The sequence below is a fragment of the Euprymna scolopes genome, chromosome 21 (genome assembly GCF_053919585.1).
Source record: "Euprymna scolopes isolate OS-2025 chromosome 21, ASM5391958v1, whole genome shotgun sequence".
Classification (NCBI taxonomy): Eukaryota; Metazoa; Mollusca; class Cephalopoda; order Sepiida; family Sepiolidae; genus Euprymna; species Euprymna scolopes.
Genome location: NC_136502.1, coordinates 49,714,398 through 49,733,303, shown reverse-complemented (window position 1 = coordinate 49,733,303; position 18,906 = coordinate 49,714,398). Strand labels below are relative to the sequence as shown.

At 31.3% G+C, this 18,906-nt stretch overlaps 1 protein-coding gene across 2 annotated transcripts in view; it reads right to left on the bottom strand.

The window, feature by feature from the left end:
- The window catches only part of LOC145242255 (RRP12-like protein), a 139,550-nt gene that overhangs the window by 72,718 nt on the left and 47,926 nt on the right, over positions 1-18,906 (bottom strand). For both annotated transcript variants that reach the window (XM_080105265.1, XM_080105266.1), the window contains exons 5-12: positions 17,898-18,003; positions 17,067-17,183; positions 14,439-14,577; positions 13,033-13,160; positions 7,076-7,174; positions 4,040-4,131; positions 3,644-3,755; positions 1,641-1,805 (exon numbers count right to left, since the gene is read on the bottom strand). In XM_080105265.1, the coding sequence (XP_079961391.1) occupies positions 1,641-1,805; positions 3,644-3,755; positions 4,040-4,131; positions 7,076-7,174; positions 13,033-13,160; positions 14,439-14,577; positions 17,067-17,183; positions 17,898-18,003 (958 nt within the window). The remainder of the gene's footprint in view (positions 1-1,640; positions 1,806-3,643; positions 3,756-4,039; positions 4,132-7,075; positions 7,175-13,032; positions 13,161-14,438; positions 14,578-17,066; positions 17,184-17,897; positions 18,004-18,906) is intronic.

The following is an 18,906-nucleotide window of genomic DNA, read 5'->3' as shown; positions in this document are numbered from 1 at the left end:
AAGATTAAACAAAGAATGTCTATTTCTTAATTTAACGATTTTCAAAGTAAAAATGGTGGTACTTGTAAAGTTTAATCAAGACATCAAAAATTGAAAATACCAAAGTTATGTTGCATGTATCTGTTTTGTTTTGGACTGAAGATCTCCGGAAAAAAAAAATTTCACTTAATTTTATAGTTTTTTTTTACAGCAGAAAAAACATGTTTTTATGACAGCATGCTGAAGGTAGCCATGTTTGTATTTTTAGAACACATCATGGGGAGATAACTCAGTTTAAATTGCCGACACTCCCTCTCCATCTTAAATATTAGCTTTTTCTTCCTAAAAATCGAAACATGGCTACTTTTTGCTCGGTATCATAAATTGTTTTTTGGCTGTAAAACAAAAAAAAAAAAAAATACTTGATCACATTAAGTGAATTTTTTTTTTTTTTTGCAGAACTTCATTCCATAACAGATATGTACAATATAACCTTTTTTGACATTTTCATTTTTTAATGTCTTGATTAAACTGTACAAGTATCAAAATAGTATTAAACATGACAAAGCGAAAAAAAATTTCTTTAATGGATTTGCAGAAACTTGTAAATTAAATGGAAAAATGAAAAAAAACATCTATTCAAAATTTGGTTATTCACAGACAAGTGAGAAAATAAAATTTTTAAATGTTGCTGATCAAAATGAAATGTCTTCAAAATGAAACAATGTTTAAAAAATACTAGAAAAGTTAAAAAAAAAAAAAAAAAGATTATATAAGTAGCGTTTGAACATTAAAAGTCAGAAAGAAAAAGGAAGTCCTTTTGTGTACATGTCTTTTTAAGAACTGAACATAAATGGTTTGAGTGTTTTGTTTCATGACATAACCCGTTTCAGGTTATTTAATGCCAAATACAATAATTTTGGTTCAAGTTTTTGTTTTGAGTTCCTCATATCTTCAAATATGCATTCATGGTTTTTGGTTTGGTTGCTTCGTAGAGTAAAATTGTTTTTGCTTTTGGCTTTACAGAACATGATTGAGCTTTGCAAAGGGAAAGGGAAAGAAAAAAAAATTTTAAAAAAATCAATGTTCGGTGCATTTTAAGTCAGGATTGGTTGGTTGATTGGTTGGTTGTTTTTGTTTTACGGCATATCAACCCTTTTCGGGTTATTTAATGCCAAATCCAAAGATTTTGAAGAAAAATTTTTTAATAGAATATATTTGTTGTTTTCAAGTCGGTTTCTATTTAACCCATAGTTGGGACCCTAACAGGTACTAACACTCCGGGTCAGAGTGGACCTGGGAGCAATGGTAATTAAAGGGTGGCTCCACACTCCCTAAAGCCCGCAAGCTGGGGCCTCAGCATTGGATATAGTTTAAGGTCATATCCAGGACCTTAAGTCAGGAAGCCAGTATCTTCAGACAGCCTGATTTTATAGCATCATGGAGAAGTGTAAAGAACAGCTGTGTAGGTGAGAAACACACAAAGGTCAGTAGTAAGTTAAATTTTAATGCATTTGGTAAGTTATCAGTCATAACTCTTTTTTTTAGTTTCTCGGCTGTTAACTATACTGCAAGATTACTGGAAAATTAATATACAAAAATTATTTGAGGTGAGAAGAAAGTTTCTTTGTTAATGTAGAGAACAAAGGGAGATAACTCACCTTCAGCATGACAGCCAATACAGAGATGACGGATTTCCAAGCAGCATGGTATTCATAGGTGAGACCCATAGAGAGAGTCCTCACCACCTGTTGCATGCTGCTATCACTTGCAGCCGAAGGGAATTTGGATTCTGCTAGAAGGGAAACGCTTTCTTTCAGTAAAATCTGAAAATAAAAAAATTTTTCTTTCATTTCTTATACATTACAAATCAGACAAAAAATATTCAAAAAAAGTGCTCACATGATATCAACAATAGTGGTCATGTAGTGTTTGAGTTGCACACACACACACACACACACACACACACACACACACACACACGCATGCAAACAGCCAGTGACAAACGCATTGGATGATGAGGTGAAACAGTCAGATCAAGATTGATGGGGAAAAGGTCAATTACTTGATGCATGCACAAGTCAGGAGGTGGAGCTTGCAAACAAAGCCAGTCACTCATAACCCACGGAAGTAAAAAAACAAAAAAAAACAGACAGACATGATAGGCAGTCGAGGGATCCATACTGCACAAGTGTGGCTCTAATCTACCAACCTTCCCATTCCATTTTCTGGTTAAGCCCACACATTTTTATGACATGGTTACGACAACCAGAAAATAAGTTTTATATTTTTTATACAAAACAAGTTTACGAATTTTGCTCCCTTGCTGATGAAAGATTGACCATGCAATACGCTTCAGTAATAGATTCCATTATACAAACAAGTTTACGAATTTGGCTCCCTTGCTGATGAAAGATTGACCAATGCAATACGCTTCAGTAATAGATTCCATTAATCAAATATGGTATAAGCTCACACTTACATTCATTAAAAAATTGCATATGCAACTGTTTAGAATGAAAATGCTTGCAAAAAAATATGCATTCAATGTTTTTTTTTCTAAACTTTCATCCCAAACAATTTCCACCGAGACGTTAATTGATAAATGCTAATTAGGATCCATACTAAGTGAAGAGTTGTGCTGCAAGATGTTTGTTCACATTACATTTAAATGTCTGCATGTTGATGCAGTCCGGGAAATGGTGAATAGGGAGGGAATTCCAAAGGTTAGCAGTTCAAGGAAAAAAGTCATTGGAGTAGAACGTCTTCTAGCATCTGGGTACCTCTACACTAAAGAGGTGACTGACATGTTGGTCTGGAGTAAGTATGTCAAGATGGTACCAGTACAGCAAGTTCTTTGGAACATATTAAATTTAAGTATTTGTAAACAACCACAGGGATGCAACATTGTGTGGTGATGGAGCAGGAGCTGGAACTTGGTGGACAGTGTGAAATCTTTTAGATTAGACTTTTTTTCTTTTAAATCTAAGAAAAAGAGACAAGTGTTGGTGCACTGGCTATGATATACCAACAATATTCCATACATGAACAAATGGTGGCTTTTTAAAGATAGAGGATACTAGCAGGTATGACAAGTTTACTAGCACGGTAGAGAGAGCCCACCTTCTTTGCAGCAGCGTTGGCAGTGTCTATGTATTTGGTCCAATTTATGTTACCTGTGAATGTTAGACTGAGAAGTTGGAATGATGGATTTTCAGGTACGGTCTAACTGATTGCTATTCTGTCATTGAATACTGCCCAATTGTGAACTTGAGGTCAATAAAGTCCTTAGCATCCCACCGATATGTTTGTGAGTGAGAAACTAAAAACCTTAAACTTTAAAAATGTAATAAAAAAAAAAATTAAAAATCAACTAAATCGTAAAACTGTGAACATGAAAGAAAAATTACTTGTAAAATAATCTTTATTAATTTATAAACTTTAAATAAAGTAACCGTAAATAATTTATAAATAACCTTAAATAATTTAATCAATTTTAAGTATAAATAAAAAAAGCACTTAAAACTAAAAATATGATTAGGAGGATTACATTGTAAATTAATTTCTCCTCTGGGCAACAAGCTGCATACTCGATAAAAAACAAAATGGTTCATCACAAGCCAAAAAAAAAAAAAAAAAAAAAAAAAAAGGATGTGGTTTCTACCTTCATGCAATTTGACGCTGACTGGTGCAATTGGGTATGGTCGGTCATCAGGTACTTCATGGCAGCCGTGAAGAGTTTTGGAAGATGGTGTTCACCAAGATTTATATCTTGCCTGAAAAAAAAAAAAAAAAAAAAAAAAAAAAAAAAAAATACTGAATTATAATCAGTAATTTTGACAAAATTAACACCTTTCACAGCCTAACTTGCCTTTTCACTACACGATAACATTATAGACAATGTTATTAATTATAATGCTTTTTTTTTGGCCTTCAGAAATATTGGTAGTACCATACTCATAACAAAATAGGATAGGTTAAACAATCTGGGTTCATTATTTTTTTTCTAGGGGTAAGTAGACTGGGGGAGGGATCTCTCTTATTACCATAAGAAACATACCTGCACAGAGTGGTCACTGCTTTTTCCATAACACTTAACCAAGCAGTTGTAGGCTGAATGTCCGTTTCCAAAGGTTGGTAATCATACATGGCCTGTGCAAAAGAGAAAAAGAGACTCTATATATCTATATATAAATTTGTATTCTTGTTTGTTTGTCTGTTCACAATTTGATTAATATATACAAAAGGTCTATTACTTTACTATTTCATTTATTTCTATATATAGGAATGATTCTTGCAAAATATACAATTTAGAGGTCACCTTATTTGCATATTATCTTAAGGAAAATCGATTTTACTAAAAAATGGTAGGTTAATTAATGTTTCTATCGAGAGAATTGTTTTAAGCATTCTATTTAAAATTGTTATTTAATAAACTTTAAATATCAATTATATTGATAATATATTTATTTGGAATTATTATTTCTGACACTGACCTTTTTAAAAACGGATCTAGAGTTATTTCCCCCTAGAAACTTTGAAACATAAAAAAAAGCTCTTCACCAAATAAAATAATTTAGTAATTTCTAAGTTTCTAGCTTGAAAAAATAATTCCATGCAGACAGAAAAATATTTGGCATTTTTTGTTTTTTTTTAAATATTCAAACAAAAACAAAAAAAAAAAAACACTTACAAATAAACTAAAAAGATTTCATTTGTTTGTTTTTATTATTCTTGAAATGGCTATACAGAAACTTTGACTGCTTGGAATTCAAACTTAAGCCACACTTTTAGAAATAACAACCCCCCCCCCCCCACTAAAAAAAAGTGGATCAAAAAAGCCCCTCCACCTAAAAAAATAAATAAAAACCAAATCGAAAATTTCGTTTATTGACAAAAAAGAAAAAAGCCAGTGAAAAAAGTGCCTTTACAAAAAATAATAAAACGCAAACACAAGTCACACATGCATTAATGTTTATAAACGTTATTTTTTCAGGGTTTTAAATCATAAGTCGTTTTAAAACAGCGAGCAAAATAATTTCCAAATTGCCTTTTCCCTCCATTCATGTTTCAGGTTCGAGCCTACCTACTTGGCTAATTTTTTTTTTTTTTTTTTGCGGTCACTTGGGCACTCGCTATTTTTATTGAAACAAAAGGTGTTTTGATTCATTTTTATTTTTGAGGGGGAGGGGGTATTCTTTCCAGCGCATGGTCAACAAAAAGTGCTCAATATCCAGCAAATAGTTTCTTCTCTTTGTATCCCTTCTGCCGAAATATCTGGTGGAGAGGGTATCACATACTTCTTTTTATCCATTCTTATATTTTTTAAATTGTTGTGGGGGTATCAATGTTGCCATGATGAAAATGATTAATATCCTTAGTATAGCAGGTGTGTTCCAAACGGAACTTCATGCCAACCCGAGCAGCGCCAGGTACCCATGCTAGTATGTGTATATATATATATATATATATATAAAAAACTTAGGTATATGTTTATATATTCTTGCATGTACAGGGTTCACTCTTACTCAACTGATTATGAATTTTGAGACAGCTACTAAGTGTGATGTGGGCTATATTTAATTTACTCTGGTTTATGGAAGGAAAGTTAAAAAAAAAAAAAAAAAAAAAAAAAAAAAAAGTGCAAACCCTTTGTGAAAATTCAGGTATCCGTGGATTTCTTTTTTTTTTTTTGTGAAATTTTGATAGGTATTACACATCAATTAATAAATATGCCCCAAACTTCAGGTGTTTTTTTTTTTTTTTTTTTTTTTTTTTTAGATACGGGTTCTTATGAGGTTATAATAAGGTTACAACCTTCCATTAAAAATTAAAATATTTCAGATTTGCATTAAATTTGATCCATAATAAATTAAGCAAGATTCCTTTAATTTCAATTTCTTCTTAAGCCCGCTTAAATTTCAGACATTTTCTATAATCAAAATCATGTAATGGATTTTTATTAAAATAGAATTAAGAGTTCTAAACACGAGGTTTAGTAGGAATATATCTTAATTTTCATCTTCCTAAAGAGACATAAAAATGGTGCAAACTGGAAATACTCCTCTAGGATATATATATATATATATATATATATATATATATATATATATATATATATACTATTGTATAAATGGAACTTTGTGTATGGGAGTTCGTTCCCTATTGACTTTGAAACAGCTGGGCAAATTTTTATAAAATTTCACACAAATGTACTATATGTGCTGGGCAGTGTTCTTAGATAGGTTTTGTATTGGAATGTCTCTGATAAGTATCGATAATTGAAAAAATCAAATGAAACAAGGAACAGGTGATTTTGACAAAATTAACACCTTTCACAGCCTAACATTACAAATGCATTTGGGAAGTTTTATTATCACACAAGCAGAAAGGCCTAGCATATAAAATCAATAGTAGGTTATTTGATATAACAGGGGCAAGTTCGAAATGAATGTTTCTGTTTAAAACAATTGAACCATGATACTTGATCTTTTTCATTTTAAACTTTAATTCAAATCATTATTTATATAAATAATTTTATAAAATCAACAGTAGGCTTTCTACAGTTCAATGAAGACTAAAGAACTGTGGGGAGATATGTGAAGCTTCCTCCTGGTGCACCGCAATGGGTCCCCAACTAGAGCATGCAATCAATCAATCTGATTGAAAAATGGACGATTTCACTGATTTCGATGACAATAAAAGTATTGGAAATCTGGAAATATTTATTGATCCTCATTCAATCCCAGGCAACGTCAGGTCACCCTGCTAGTACATATATATTACAAGGGATGGTACACTGACTACTACTTTTTCTCTCTTAAACATAGTGGAAAGAAGTCTCCAATAGGTCCTACACTGTTTACCAAAGTCCAGACCTTGTCGTAATGTTGCATCCCTTTGTCTTTTTTACAAGGACTTCAATAAAATGGTCCGATATGCTTGCTGTTCTGGTGACAATGTTAATATATCCAACAATCAGCTAAATCCCACCCCTTCACCATAAAGATCATCACAAACATGAGTTCATACTGAAAGAAAAAGAAATTAAACTTTGTACTTAAAAGATACGCGAGTTGATTGAAGAAATACTTACAGTAATAATCTGGGCATTCAGCTTGCTTCCAAGATTTGATAATTTTGATGTAGCGTTCACCAGACCATACAATGCCTGCATGCAACAAGCTACCACCATCTTGCAAAAAAAAAAAAAAAAAAATTAACTTTTTGGCGATAGATTAGAAACAAAGATACATGTCATTCCACAAACAGTTCACGATAATTTTATTGTCTTGTTTTATAGTATACCATTTCAGTAAAAGATGTTCTGTTTCAAGCTCTTCAACTATTCATGCTGTAACCGTAGACAATTTATTGAGTTAATTTGTTAGTATATATTTTCAATTAAAGAAAAAAAAAAGAGAAATAATTCTAGTTAATCTACCACTCTCATCCTAAATGGACATATGAACTAAGGCACTCTACAGTTCTCAAGTAGAAAGTGAGCCTTGGGTTTACTTTTGGCAGCCTCGTAAATATACTTATATTTTGTCCTCACATTACATGAGCAACATTTCTGACAAAGGGGGAAGACTTATGTTTTCTAGATCAGAATTTATCCATCTCAGATTTATCGATTTTAATATTGAAGTATTTTTTCTTACCTCAAATGGTTTTATGCCTTATCCAGAGATTTTCATTTTCGAGCTGTCCTCTTAAATAATGAAATTCTTCCTTTTACACCCATTATTTTTAATCCTCTTATGTTGTTCATCATCCAACTGACCATCCCATTAAATCTTATCCTCGAATGGCATTAAGCCCTGTTGAATCATTGGTAAAAAAAAAAAATCAACAGATGAATGTGGATAATCACTAATTAGTACTTGTTCTGCCATTCAGTAAGGCCGGCTCCATCCAGAGAATGGGAAAATCCATGTCCGAAATAAGTGCTAACCAGACGGGACAGTCCAAAGCTGATACAAGCGTTATCCAAACTCAGTTTTAGCGGCAAACTCTATAACAGCGAGGACCCAGGATCAGCTTAGCATCTTGTTTCACTATCCTGAACGTTTTCAGCTGGCCTCTGCATTCTTTTTTTCCAATGCTAACGAGGGGCTAAACTGATGGCTTTGTATATTACATATAGTCATCTAGATCAGGGGTCGGCAACCTACGGCACGCGTGCCACAGGTGGCACGCCAAGCAATTCTAATGGCACGCCGAGCCTCCAAATCTTTTAAACTTCATACAGCCAAAAGGAAACAGTTCTCCTTGGAATTATGAGGATATCTGCGATCTCTTGCGTACTCTTGCCACCTAAGTGCATGCCCACAACAAGAAAACGCGTTTTATTTTTGTCCGTGCGAACCGTAGGCGTTAGATGCTCCATGCTCGTTCAAAGTATGTTCTGTCAGATACTATAATTTTGAAATGCGTTTTGAATTGAGTCTGGTGACTCAGTCTCACCGACCCAGATGAAATACAACGTAGCGTGAGAGAGTTGCAAATGTAAAATTTAGTCAAAAATCATAATAAAAAAATCTAATAAATATATAAAAAGTAACTTATCAGACGAAAATAAATGACCATTAAGTAAATGAATGATTCCTCTACAAAAATCAACAATAAAAATAATCAAGAATTCATAAATTTGGAAATTAAAGCAATATTTTCAGAGATAGGTTGATAAAATCCGCCCAAAATTTCAACGAATCGCCGGAAGTTTTGTTTACATCAGCAGCAGCGCTGACATTTGAAATCTACGGATGCCTTGAAGTGTATATAAAATTTAACTTGAAATTATAAAAAGTGTATATGTAAACCAAAAAATCTTTTGACTATGATTATCTTAATTAAAATAAAACACTTACCAGTGATAATAACAACACGTGTAACATGGAGTTTATTTGTTTTTGTTTAAATTTATTTTAATATTTATACAAATAAAAAAACAATGCCGGAAAAAAAGTTAAGAAAAGTATATAAATTTTTATTTGTAATTATAAAACTTTTGTTTTTAGCTTTTTATTATTATTTAAGTTTTGTAATGAAACTAAGTATATGCTACCATATTCAAAATATGATAAACCTTATTAGGAAACAAATTATTTTTTGGTAGTCATTTTTTTTTCAATATCTGTCTGGCTGTCTGTCTGTCGTTCGTTTAGCAGAAAGAGAGAGAAAGAGTGAGAAATGATTATAATGTTCTGGAACAATATGTAAAACCCCTCCTTTTTTCACACTAAATGACACTATTTACCATCCCTTGTGAAGAGACGATGACTGGCAATGGGTCATTTTGGGGTTAAAGCTTACCAAAACAAAACAAACTTCCATTTTTGTTATCTCCCTATACTGTAACTCTCTAACTTACCACTTACCCTTTCTTTCACTAAGCTTGTCATAAATCTGTCATCAGCTCTAAGAGAGATTAAAAACACGTGGACTCTATTTGAAAAAAGGAGAATGTTTGTTGTGAGTACTTTAAGCTTTAAATAATGATTATAAATAGAAGGGATAACTTTCAGTTTATATTTTTTTTTTGTTTTTAAATATTTTTACATGGTTTTTTTTTTTTCGTAACATTTACTAAGTGTTCCGATACAGATAAAATAGCTATTTTAGCAGATCTTCGAAAGAGCAAATTTAATTTTAAGGGAAAGACTAAAGAAACTTTAATTTTTTTAGCATGATAAAAATAAAAAAATTACACAGCTCATAAATCTTTTTTAAAAAATAAAAGAATGTACATATTTTAAACTTTAGCGTTTATTTTCAAAATGAAGGGATAAAGGTTTAAAAAAAAACAACACATTATTTTATTCATTTTTTTATGATCTTTAAATAAAGATATAAATTAGAGTGTTCCGAGACGAATTTTTAATAGAAATTCATACTTTCATACTTTTAGACAGAGGGGGGGTAAAAATAAATAAAAGAAGTATGAAAATGAATTTTTCAGAAAATAATTTTATTTCCATTCGAAAGAGCGTAGAATTTTACATAAAATCTGAAAAAATGAAAAGGATTTGATGAATAGAAAAAAAATTATCGATTTTTAAAATCATAGAAAATTTTCAAGAATTTACAAATTTACAAATTGAAATTGAAACTATTACGTGAAAACGCTCACGCGCAGTAAGGAAGCTTTGACTTTTTTGTGATATTTTTTACGATAAAATTAATTATATGAGATTTTATTTTAAAAAGTTTTACTTTTCTTTAAGAAAAATCTTTCCTAAACACAATGAGCTAAAAAAATTTTGAAAATTATTAGTTTTAAACATTTTATTTGCTGTTTGAAATTGAGGGGTGTTAAATTTAGGAAGGGTGCTAGAGTTACAGAATTGTTCAGTGGTCAGAATATGAATACAAGATAAGGTATAATTGCCTTTCAAATTCTTGAAATTGTACTTTTAATTTTCAAGCTCGTAACTGGGATTAGAAGAGATGAGCAATTTCGATCATCTTCATACTAAACAAAATGGTATGATTGGAGGAATACGTGGATGAAATATTTTTTTTAAATTGTGAATGCCACGCACGAATAGGATCCTAGCTCGAGCTAATCAAAACCTTTAGACTTTTTCTGGGACACCCTGTACATAATTTTTCTCCACAATTTTTATTAAAATGTATCCTGGTTCTCCCACAGCAAAGGCAAGAATAATTTGTTTGGTATTTTATATATATCATAATTGATGTTTACGTAATTAGGCCTATTTATATTTTCAGAATACCCCTGCTGTTAGATATGACTGAAAAGAAAAGAAAACTTGATCATCGCCCATTTCAAGACAATTGGACAATAGAATATGGATTTGTGGAACAAAAGGATCGTGCTGTTTGTGCTTTCTGTTGCGAAAGTGTTGTGTGTCGCACATCTAGTGTACAAAGGCACTTTCAAACCAAACATCAATCTAAGTTTAAAACTTCAGAAGAAAAAGGTGAAGCCATCAAAAAAGCTATTTCTGGTTTCAAAAAACAAACTGTTATTTTGAGCCAAGCTGTTGGAATGAAGAGTAAAGCTACTGAATGTAGTTACAAAATAGCCCAGTGTGTGGTTTTAAATGGTAAACCTTTTACAGATGGTGAATACATCAAAGAAGCTTTTTTGAGTGGTGCTGAAGTTTTGTTTCGTGATTTAAAAAATAAGGACATTATACTCTCTCGAATTAGAGAAATACCAGTCTCTGCAAGATCAGTTGAGAGGCGCATATCTGACTTGGCTGAAAATGTGACAACTAAGCAAACAACTGGATTAAAGCAATCCCTTGTATTTAGTGTCGCTCTTGATGAAAGCACCGATGTAAACGATGCGTCTCGCCTAGCAGTGGTTGCAAGATATCTCGAGAATAATCACATTTATGAGGAGTTGTGTTGTTTATTACCCCTTCATGATACAACCAAAGCAGAAGATATTTTGTGTGCATTTACTGGTTATTTTTCTAAACAAGACATTAACTTGAACAAATTATTCTGCGTAACAACCGATGGTGCTGCTGCAATGGTTGGCAAGAAGAAAGGATTTGTAAAACTTCTGGAAAATCATGTTGGACGCAAACTGTTAAGTTTTCATTGTATTATACATCAGGAGGGCTTATGTGCAAAGACCTCGTCTTTGGATTTGGTCTCTGTGATGAAAACTGTTGTTGAGATAATCAACTTTCTTATTTCTTGCTCTTCATTGGTTCACAGGCAATTCAAATCGCTTCTACAAGAAGTTGAGTGTGAATATGGAGATCTTCTGTTATACAACAATGTTCGCTGGCTTAGTCGAGGCAAAGTTTTAGCTAGATTTGTTTGTTGTCTTGAGGCTATTAAGATGTTTCTTGATGAAAAACAGAAACGATTCCCTCAGCTGAATGATGAAAGCTGGTTGTTGAAGTTGATGTTTATGACCGACATAAACACACATTTGAATGAGCTTAATTTGAAATTACAAGGACAGGGACAAACAGTCCTTGATCTTTTCAGCTATTGGAAAGCGTTTACAATGAAACTTGACATTTTTACCCGTGACATCAACATCAAAGCATTTAAGTACTTTCCAAATGTGAAAAATCATGCAAATCAATTCGAAGTGAACACAGATGAGCTTCAGGAGTACGTGAAAGCACTCAAAGCAGAATTCGAAAAACGAAGCCAGGACTTCTACATTCATGGATCCTTATTTTCATATCTGATTAAGCCCGACATGCTTGATTTGACAAATGCCCAACTGGAACTTTTTAGCTGGATGGACATTGATGATTTTGAAATGCAACAGATTGAATTTAGGTCTTCAGAAATATGGACATTAAAATTTGCTGAACTAAGAAAGTCTCTGGAAGATGAAAATTTTGAAAAGTCTGGTGCTATTCTGAACTGTTGGATCTCCCTCCCAAGCTCATTCATCTGTTTGAAGAAAATTGCTTTTGCTCTTCTCTCAGCTTTTGGTTCAACTTATTCTTGTGAGCAAATTTTCTCTCACATGAAAGCAGTGTTGTCTCCACGTCGAAGTCGTCTAACACCTGAACATTCAGAAAACTGTGTTAAGCTCAAAGTTACAAAGTATGTTCCCGACATTGAGGAATTGGCAAAGACCATGCAAGGACAAGGGTCCCATTAATAATAAAAACTTTTCAGAAACAGTTTTTTCACATTATTTATAAACTTTGACATTATTATATATTTTATGAAATAAATATAGAGAACAGGTATATTGACCTTGATCGTTATAAATAATAAATGTTGGCACGCTGAATAATTTGAAACCCTAAGTCGGCACACGCTAAACAAAAGGTTGCCGACCCCTGATCTAGATAATGAAGAGCGTGACTAAACCAATGAAGACGCCTCACTTGTTGTAGGTGGGATATGTTGCAGTGAGAATAAACAGCAGCATTTGAGATGAACTGCTACCAGCGAACACTAAAGATGCGAACATATTTGCTAATATGTTTAATTCAATAAAAATTTTATTCAAATCTCAATATTTGCAATGAAAAAAATATTGTGTTAATCATATTAACATTATTAAGATTTATTATAAAATTAATGTTAACTTACTGGTGTTGCAAGAGTCATGATTTTGAGGATGGTTTCACACATAGCTTGAATGTCATTTTGCGGAAGGACAGCAAATATTTTCTTGGTGAGTGCCAACACATGAAGGGTTGCAATGGCATCAGTTCCCGCTGCGGAAGAAAAGTGAAAGAATTGCGATTTCAAAGTTTTTATTTTTATTCAATATCCAAGGAAATGGATTTAAATGTATTTAACAAATTCATGCAATATATTTAATTTCCGAGGATATTACTTTGGTGATTGCCCATAAAAATATACAGGTGAAAATCACAGTTCTAAATAAATTAACAGGAAAACCCTTCAATATATTTATCAGGCAAACCCAGATATTTACACCAAAAATTATGGAAAATTATCAGGTAAAACTTTAATTAAAAATATGAATTGCTTTTATTGTATTTTTCCAATTTGTTATTGGTTATAATTTGGCAAAATGACAGACTGACTTATCTCCCCTGCTTTATGCGCATTTGCCCAAAATAAATAGTGCCATGATTATCAGCATTATTATTATTTAAGTCTAGAAAAATGGGATTAAGCGAAAAAAAAAAAAAAAGGAATTATTAGTCTTGTTTATGATGATCATGTGGCTATAAATTGAATAAATTTTCTAAAAACAAAACTACCAGATGAATTTCTGTGATTTTTTGTGACCGGTATTCATTTTGCCTCAAAAGTAAGTACACCTTACAGGTTTGGGATTATTTTTTCTTAACATTGATGTTCAAACTAGGTGGAAACAAAGATTGGTTTGGTTGATTTGTTTTGTGGCATATCAATCCTTTTCAGCTTATGTAATGCAAAATCCAGTCGTTTTGGTAAAAGTTTTTATGCTTTAAGTTAGTTATATTTTCAAATATTTATTAATATATTCTACATTGTCCAATTTCTACTGTACACTCTTTAACCCTTATTCTCGAGTAGCCTCTTGGCCTTGATAAGTGGTGATGCTTATGTAAAAAAAAAAAAAAAAAATGGTCTTTGGCTTGGTTTGTAGAGGAAAATTGTTTTTAATTTTGACTTTGCAGAACATGATTGAATTTTGCAAAGAGGAAAAAAAATATATCAATGTTTGGTGCATTTTAGATCAGGAAGCAAATATATCCAGACAACCTGATCTGGTAGCACCAGGAAACCATAAAGAAACACTAAATGTTACAAGTATTCATAATTATCTTTTAAATAATTGCTTTTTTGTTTGTTTTTAAAAACATAAAGTATTATTATAAAAATGTGCTCCCCTCCCAAAAAAAGAAGAAAAAAAAAAACTAATTGTAAAGAAATATAAGTTGTTTTATAAGACAATTTATGAATGGTAGCACCAAAATAGAATACAAAGATGCTTGTCTTCAATTTAACCAGAAGAAAAAAAAAAAAAAAGTACTTACAACCACTTTCCTCGATTGTGCGGATGCAATATTTGGTGGTGATAGGAGCCATTGGATGGTAAGCTGCAGGTTTCTCAGATTTCATAACGGGACTTGACTTCAGAATCAGCTCAACACTATCCTGCGCCGTTTTTCGTACCTGCAAGACAAAAATAAACAAAAGTTTTAAAAAATTAACTGAACAAAAGAGAGAGAGAAAAAAAAAATGCTATAAAATGTAGAAAATCAATTGCACAAGATCTGAATGTTTTTTTAAATAATTAGGAGAAATCATTCCTCATGAAATAAATAAATTTAGCACGAAACCATCCCAACAACATTACTCAAAATACCCTCTCAAATGTAAAGAAAAACAAAGAATCACTTTTTTTTATATCTCAAAAATTAAAAAACGATTTATATTTATTGATTATAACATTTTTTTCTTTTTTTATATATTCAAAACAAATTGAAAGTGCAAACCTTACTTTTCATTTTATCTCAAGAAAAATTATATCAATTACCAGGAATTTATTGCAGTTTCATTGAGGAATGAATCTGGATTTGACAACCATTAGTTATCCAGCATATTTCTCGAGGTATTTCATTGTTGCCTTAGTTCTCCCATCTTCTAGACAGTGATCGCTGATTTGGCGTCCCCAATGAAACATATTCCAACAGATATTTTAACTGAAGGAATTTATCACATATTTAATTAGAGACATTCTTAGACGAATTATCATTAGTATAAGCAGTAAATTATTTTGGCATAAGAATATTTTTTTTATAAAAAATGTTTAATTACTTTTAATATGATTATTATTAATAGTAGTATTAGTATAAGTAGTAAAATAATAACTTGCAACATAAGTATGACTCCAGTACATCATATTGCTGAAGAATTTTTAATAATACTAACAGTAAATTCATTCAATGAAAATGTACTATGAAACATTTTTATGTAACATATTCTTCAAAGTAATTAAACATTTTTTCTGAAAAAAAGTATCAAACTTAGCCTCCCCCCTTAAACTACTACTAATAGTAATACTACTACTACTACTACTACTACTACTTCCACCAGTAATAATAAAATTTAACAATTTTTATGAGAAAGTATCATTCTTACACTAAAAAAATTACTATTTATTTCTTATAATAATAATAAATTTTCTAAAAATGTCTCCGTAATTAAATATGTAATTCCTTCAATTAAAATATCTATTGGGACATGTTTCGTCAGAGACACCAAATCAATTATCAGCGTCCAGAAAGCGGTGGAACCAAGGCAACAATGAAATACCTCGAGAGATATGCCGGATGACCCAACCATTTATTTTTACCCAAAAATGTCTTTGTAAGGGTAATGTAACAGAAACAAAAACTAATTTAAAAATTAATAATTTCCATTTTATGAATTTATTTCTGGCGCTAAAAGGATATATTTTTTTTTTTATTTACTGTTGAGATTTTTTTTTCTTTAGTAGAGAAAAATAAAATTACTTATTTCAACACATTAAAATATTCCAAAGAAACTGAGAAATATATATTAATTAAAATTTTGTTAAATCAGAGGTATTTAAAAATAAATATAACCCACATTATACATTTTTATGTATCGTACATATGTTCCAAAATAGTTGGTTAATTAGTTTAGAAGTGAATGGTTTGTTATACAAATATATAAACATACCGAACTTTGAATACAGGTTATTATGTAATTTTTTTTTAAATGGAAAAAAACTGTTCTCAGGCCAAAAATATCTTTGGAATTTTTTTTTTTTTTTTTTTTTCTTTTTTTTTTTTTTACATATGATTAGTTGATTATTTTGTTTTATGGCATATCAACCATTTTCAGGTTATTTAATGCTGAATCCAATAATTTTGGAAAAAAAAGTTTACGCTTCAAGTTCTTTGTATCTTCAAATATTTATTCAAGATGTTTGGTTTGATTGTTTTGTAGAAAAAAATTGTTTTTGTTTTTGACTTTGCAGAAAGTGAATGAATTTCGCAAAGAGAAAGGAAAAAACAACAATATTTGGTGCATTTTTGGTCAAGAAGCTAGTATCTTCAGACCGCCTGATCTTGTAGCACCAGATGACTTAACAAGTGTAACCACTCTGGAGAAAAGTGAACCCCAATGGAAACTAAGTGGTAACTCCACATTTCCTACAGCCCCTAAATGGGGCCTCACCACTGGATGTCATACTGAGGACATATTTTTACACATGCAAAGATATTGTGTTAGAGCGACATAAGTGAACGAGTCATGCTAAACTCATTCCTTCCATAAGACCCCCCACACACCCCACCATCACCAAATTGGGGTCCGATGGTTTTATAGTTATAAATAAGTAAAATCTTCTCTTGACTAAGTTAACATTTTGTCTTGACTTAATATTTGATTCATTATAAAAAAGTTTCAGAAGATGCACTTGGTCAGACATTCAAAATAGCAAATGTCATCAGTAAAAAGATTTGCTAATCGTGGAAAAAAAAAAAGAAAAAAAAAAAAAAAAAGAAAAAAAAAAAGAAAAAAAAAGAAAAAAAAAAAAAGAAAAAAAGAAAAAAAAAAAAAAAGAAAAAAAGAAAAAGAAAAAAAAAAGAAAAAAAGAAAAAGAAAAAAAAAAGAACAATTAATATGCCTACCTTTGGTTTGTTATGAGCGGTAAAAGCCAAAACACCCGCATAGGTTTGCTGTGCGTTAGACGCTTCCCATACACTTAGATCTTGTGCGCACAATAGTACCGCCAACGATCGCAACAACTGAAAAAAAAATAAATAAATAAAAAAAAAAATAAATATTTAGATTTGGTAAACATTCAAATTCATTTTTAGCAAAAATAAGAGTTGTGAAACAAAAACTGGTACAAGTCTATACCCCCCATAAAAAAGAAGAATCTTTATGATATCGTATACCAAAAATGTAAATTGAGATATTTTTTTTTTTTTTTTTTTTAAATAAAACTAAGAAAATCAAATTTTATGTCTAAACAGCAATTAACACCATCTTACAAATGTTTGAAGAACAAGGGATATAATTCCAAATAATTAAAACTTGCAAGACTTAAGAAAGCCATTCTTAACACGGGGAGGAGGGAGACATTGAAAAAACTCAAATTCATTACTGGTTAAATCTCTGTTAAAACACCTTTCGGAAATAGAGTTTAAAATTAGTCTTGTACATTATTGTAATGCCTATGAATTTTAATTAATCACTTAAAAATGATTTTATTTATAAAAATAAAAATATTTGATCAATTTACAAGATTTTTGGTGTATGATGTTTTATTTCTGCCACCGGTATGTGCATCATAAATTATTTTTTATTTATTATTTTTTTTTTTGGGAGGAGAAAGCTAGACTAACACCAAACAATATTTCAGATACTAGATTAAAATTTTGGCATTTAGCTTTGTTTAAAATTTTAACAGAATTGCCGCAGACGTCAATCTGAAGACAAGATAAAAAGCTACTTACCGATTTAAGTAATGAAGTGGAATTGCTAGTTGCATTTTTTACCAATAAATCGAAAAGTTTTTTCGATACATCAGAAAATTTCTTCTGAAGAACAGCAGTTGGAACTCTGAAAAGTGAAATAGAAAAATCAATTTCTAGACAACGTCAGGGTAACTTGGGAACCTTGTTTGTTAATCCTCACAGAAACTAATGGGATGATTTTAAAGAAATCAGTTCATGCTTATATTTTTGGCACACAGAGTATGACCACAAAGATTTGGCAGATTCTACTTATAACCATGGATAATAAAAATGAACCAATCAAATGCCAGAATCGCTTTATAAAATATATTGAATCTCTTTGAATTCTTTATTGATAATTTGCTGTCTTGGCAAGAGAAGACCATTATGCTCTGCTGATTCTGAATGGATTAATTATTTACCAGGAAAACTTATATGACAGGATTTATGCTGCCATTTGGGGGGGGGCGGGTTACATTTTCCTATGACAAGATTGGGTTCAAGTGAAAATCACTGCCAAATAAATTAACAGGAAAACTATTAATATACTTACATATTGAGCAAAAAATAAAATAACTATTGAAGATCTAATGAAGTCTCTTGCTGTGCAGGTCGTCGTTATCGAACTAGCAGGACTACCTGGCAGTGTTCATATATCTATAATATAAATCTCAAACGTCTGTTAGTGTGTGTTCATGTTTGTATGTCTTACTAAAACTTTCGACACAGACGATCAACACTAACAAAATTGGTATCATTTTAAAGCTCAGTGTCTCGGCCGACAAATATCCCAAAATTGGCCAAAAACATTAATTCTTTCACCTTCAACTGGGCTGTTTTTTACAAGAAGGGGTCACTTTTTTCGTTGACATTTTTGCAAAAGTCATTATATGCTGTGCAATAACTAGCCTTATTTCGAAACCTGCTGACGTCATTTCTCGCGGTATACACGGGGGGGGGGCTAAATGGTTGGCTTTTCTTTTTCACCTTTTCCTCCTTCGCTTACAGG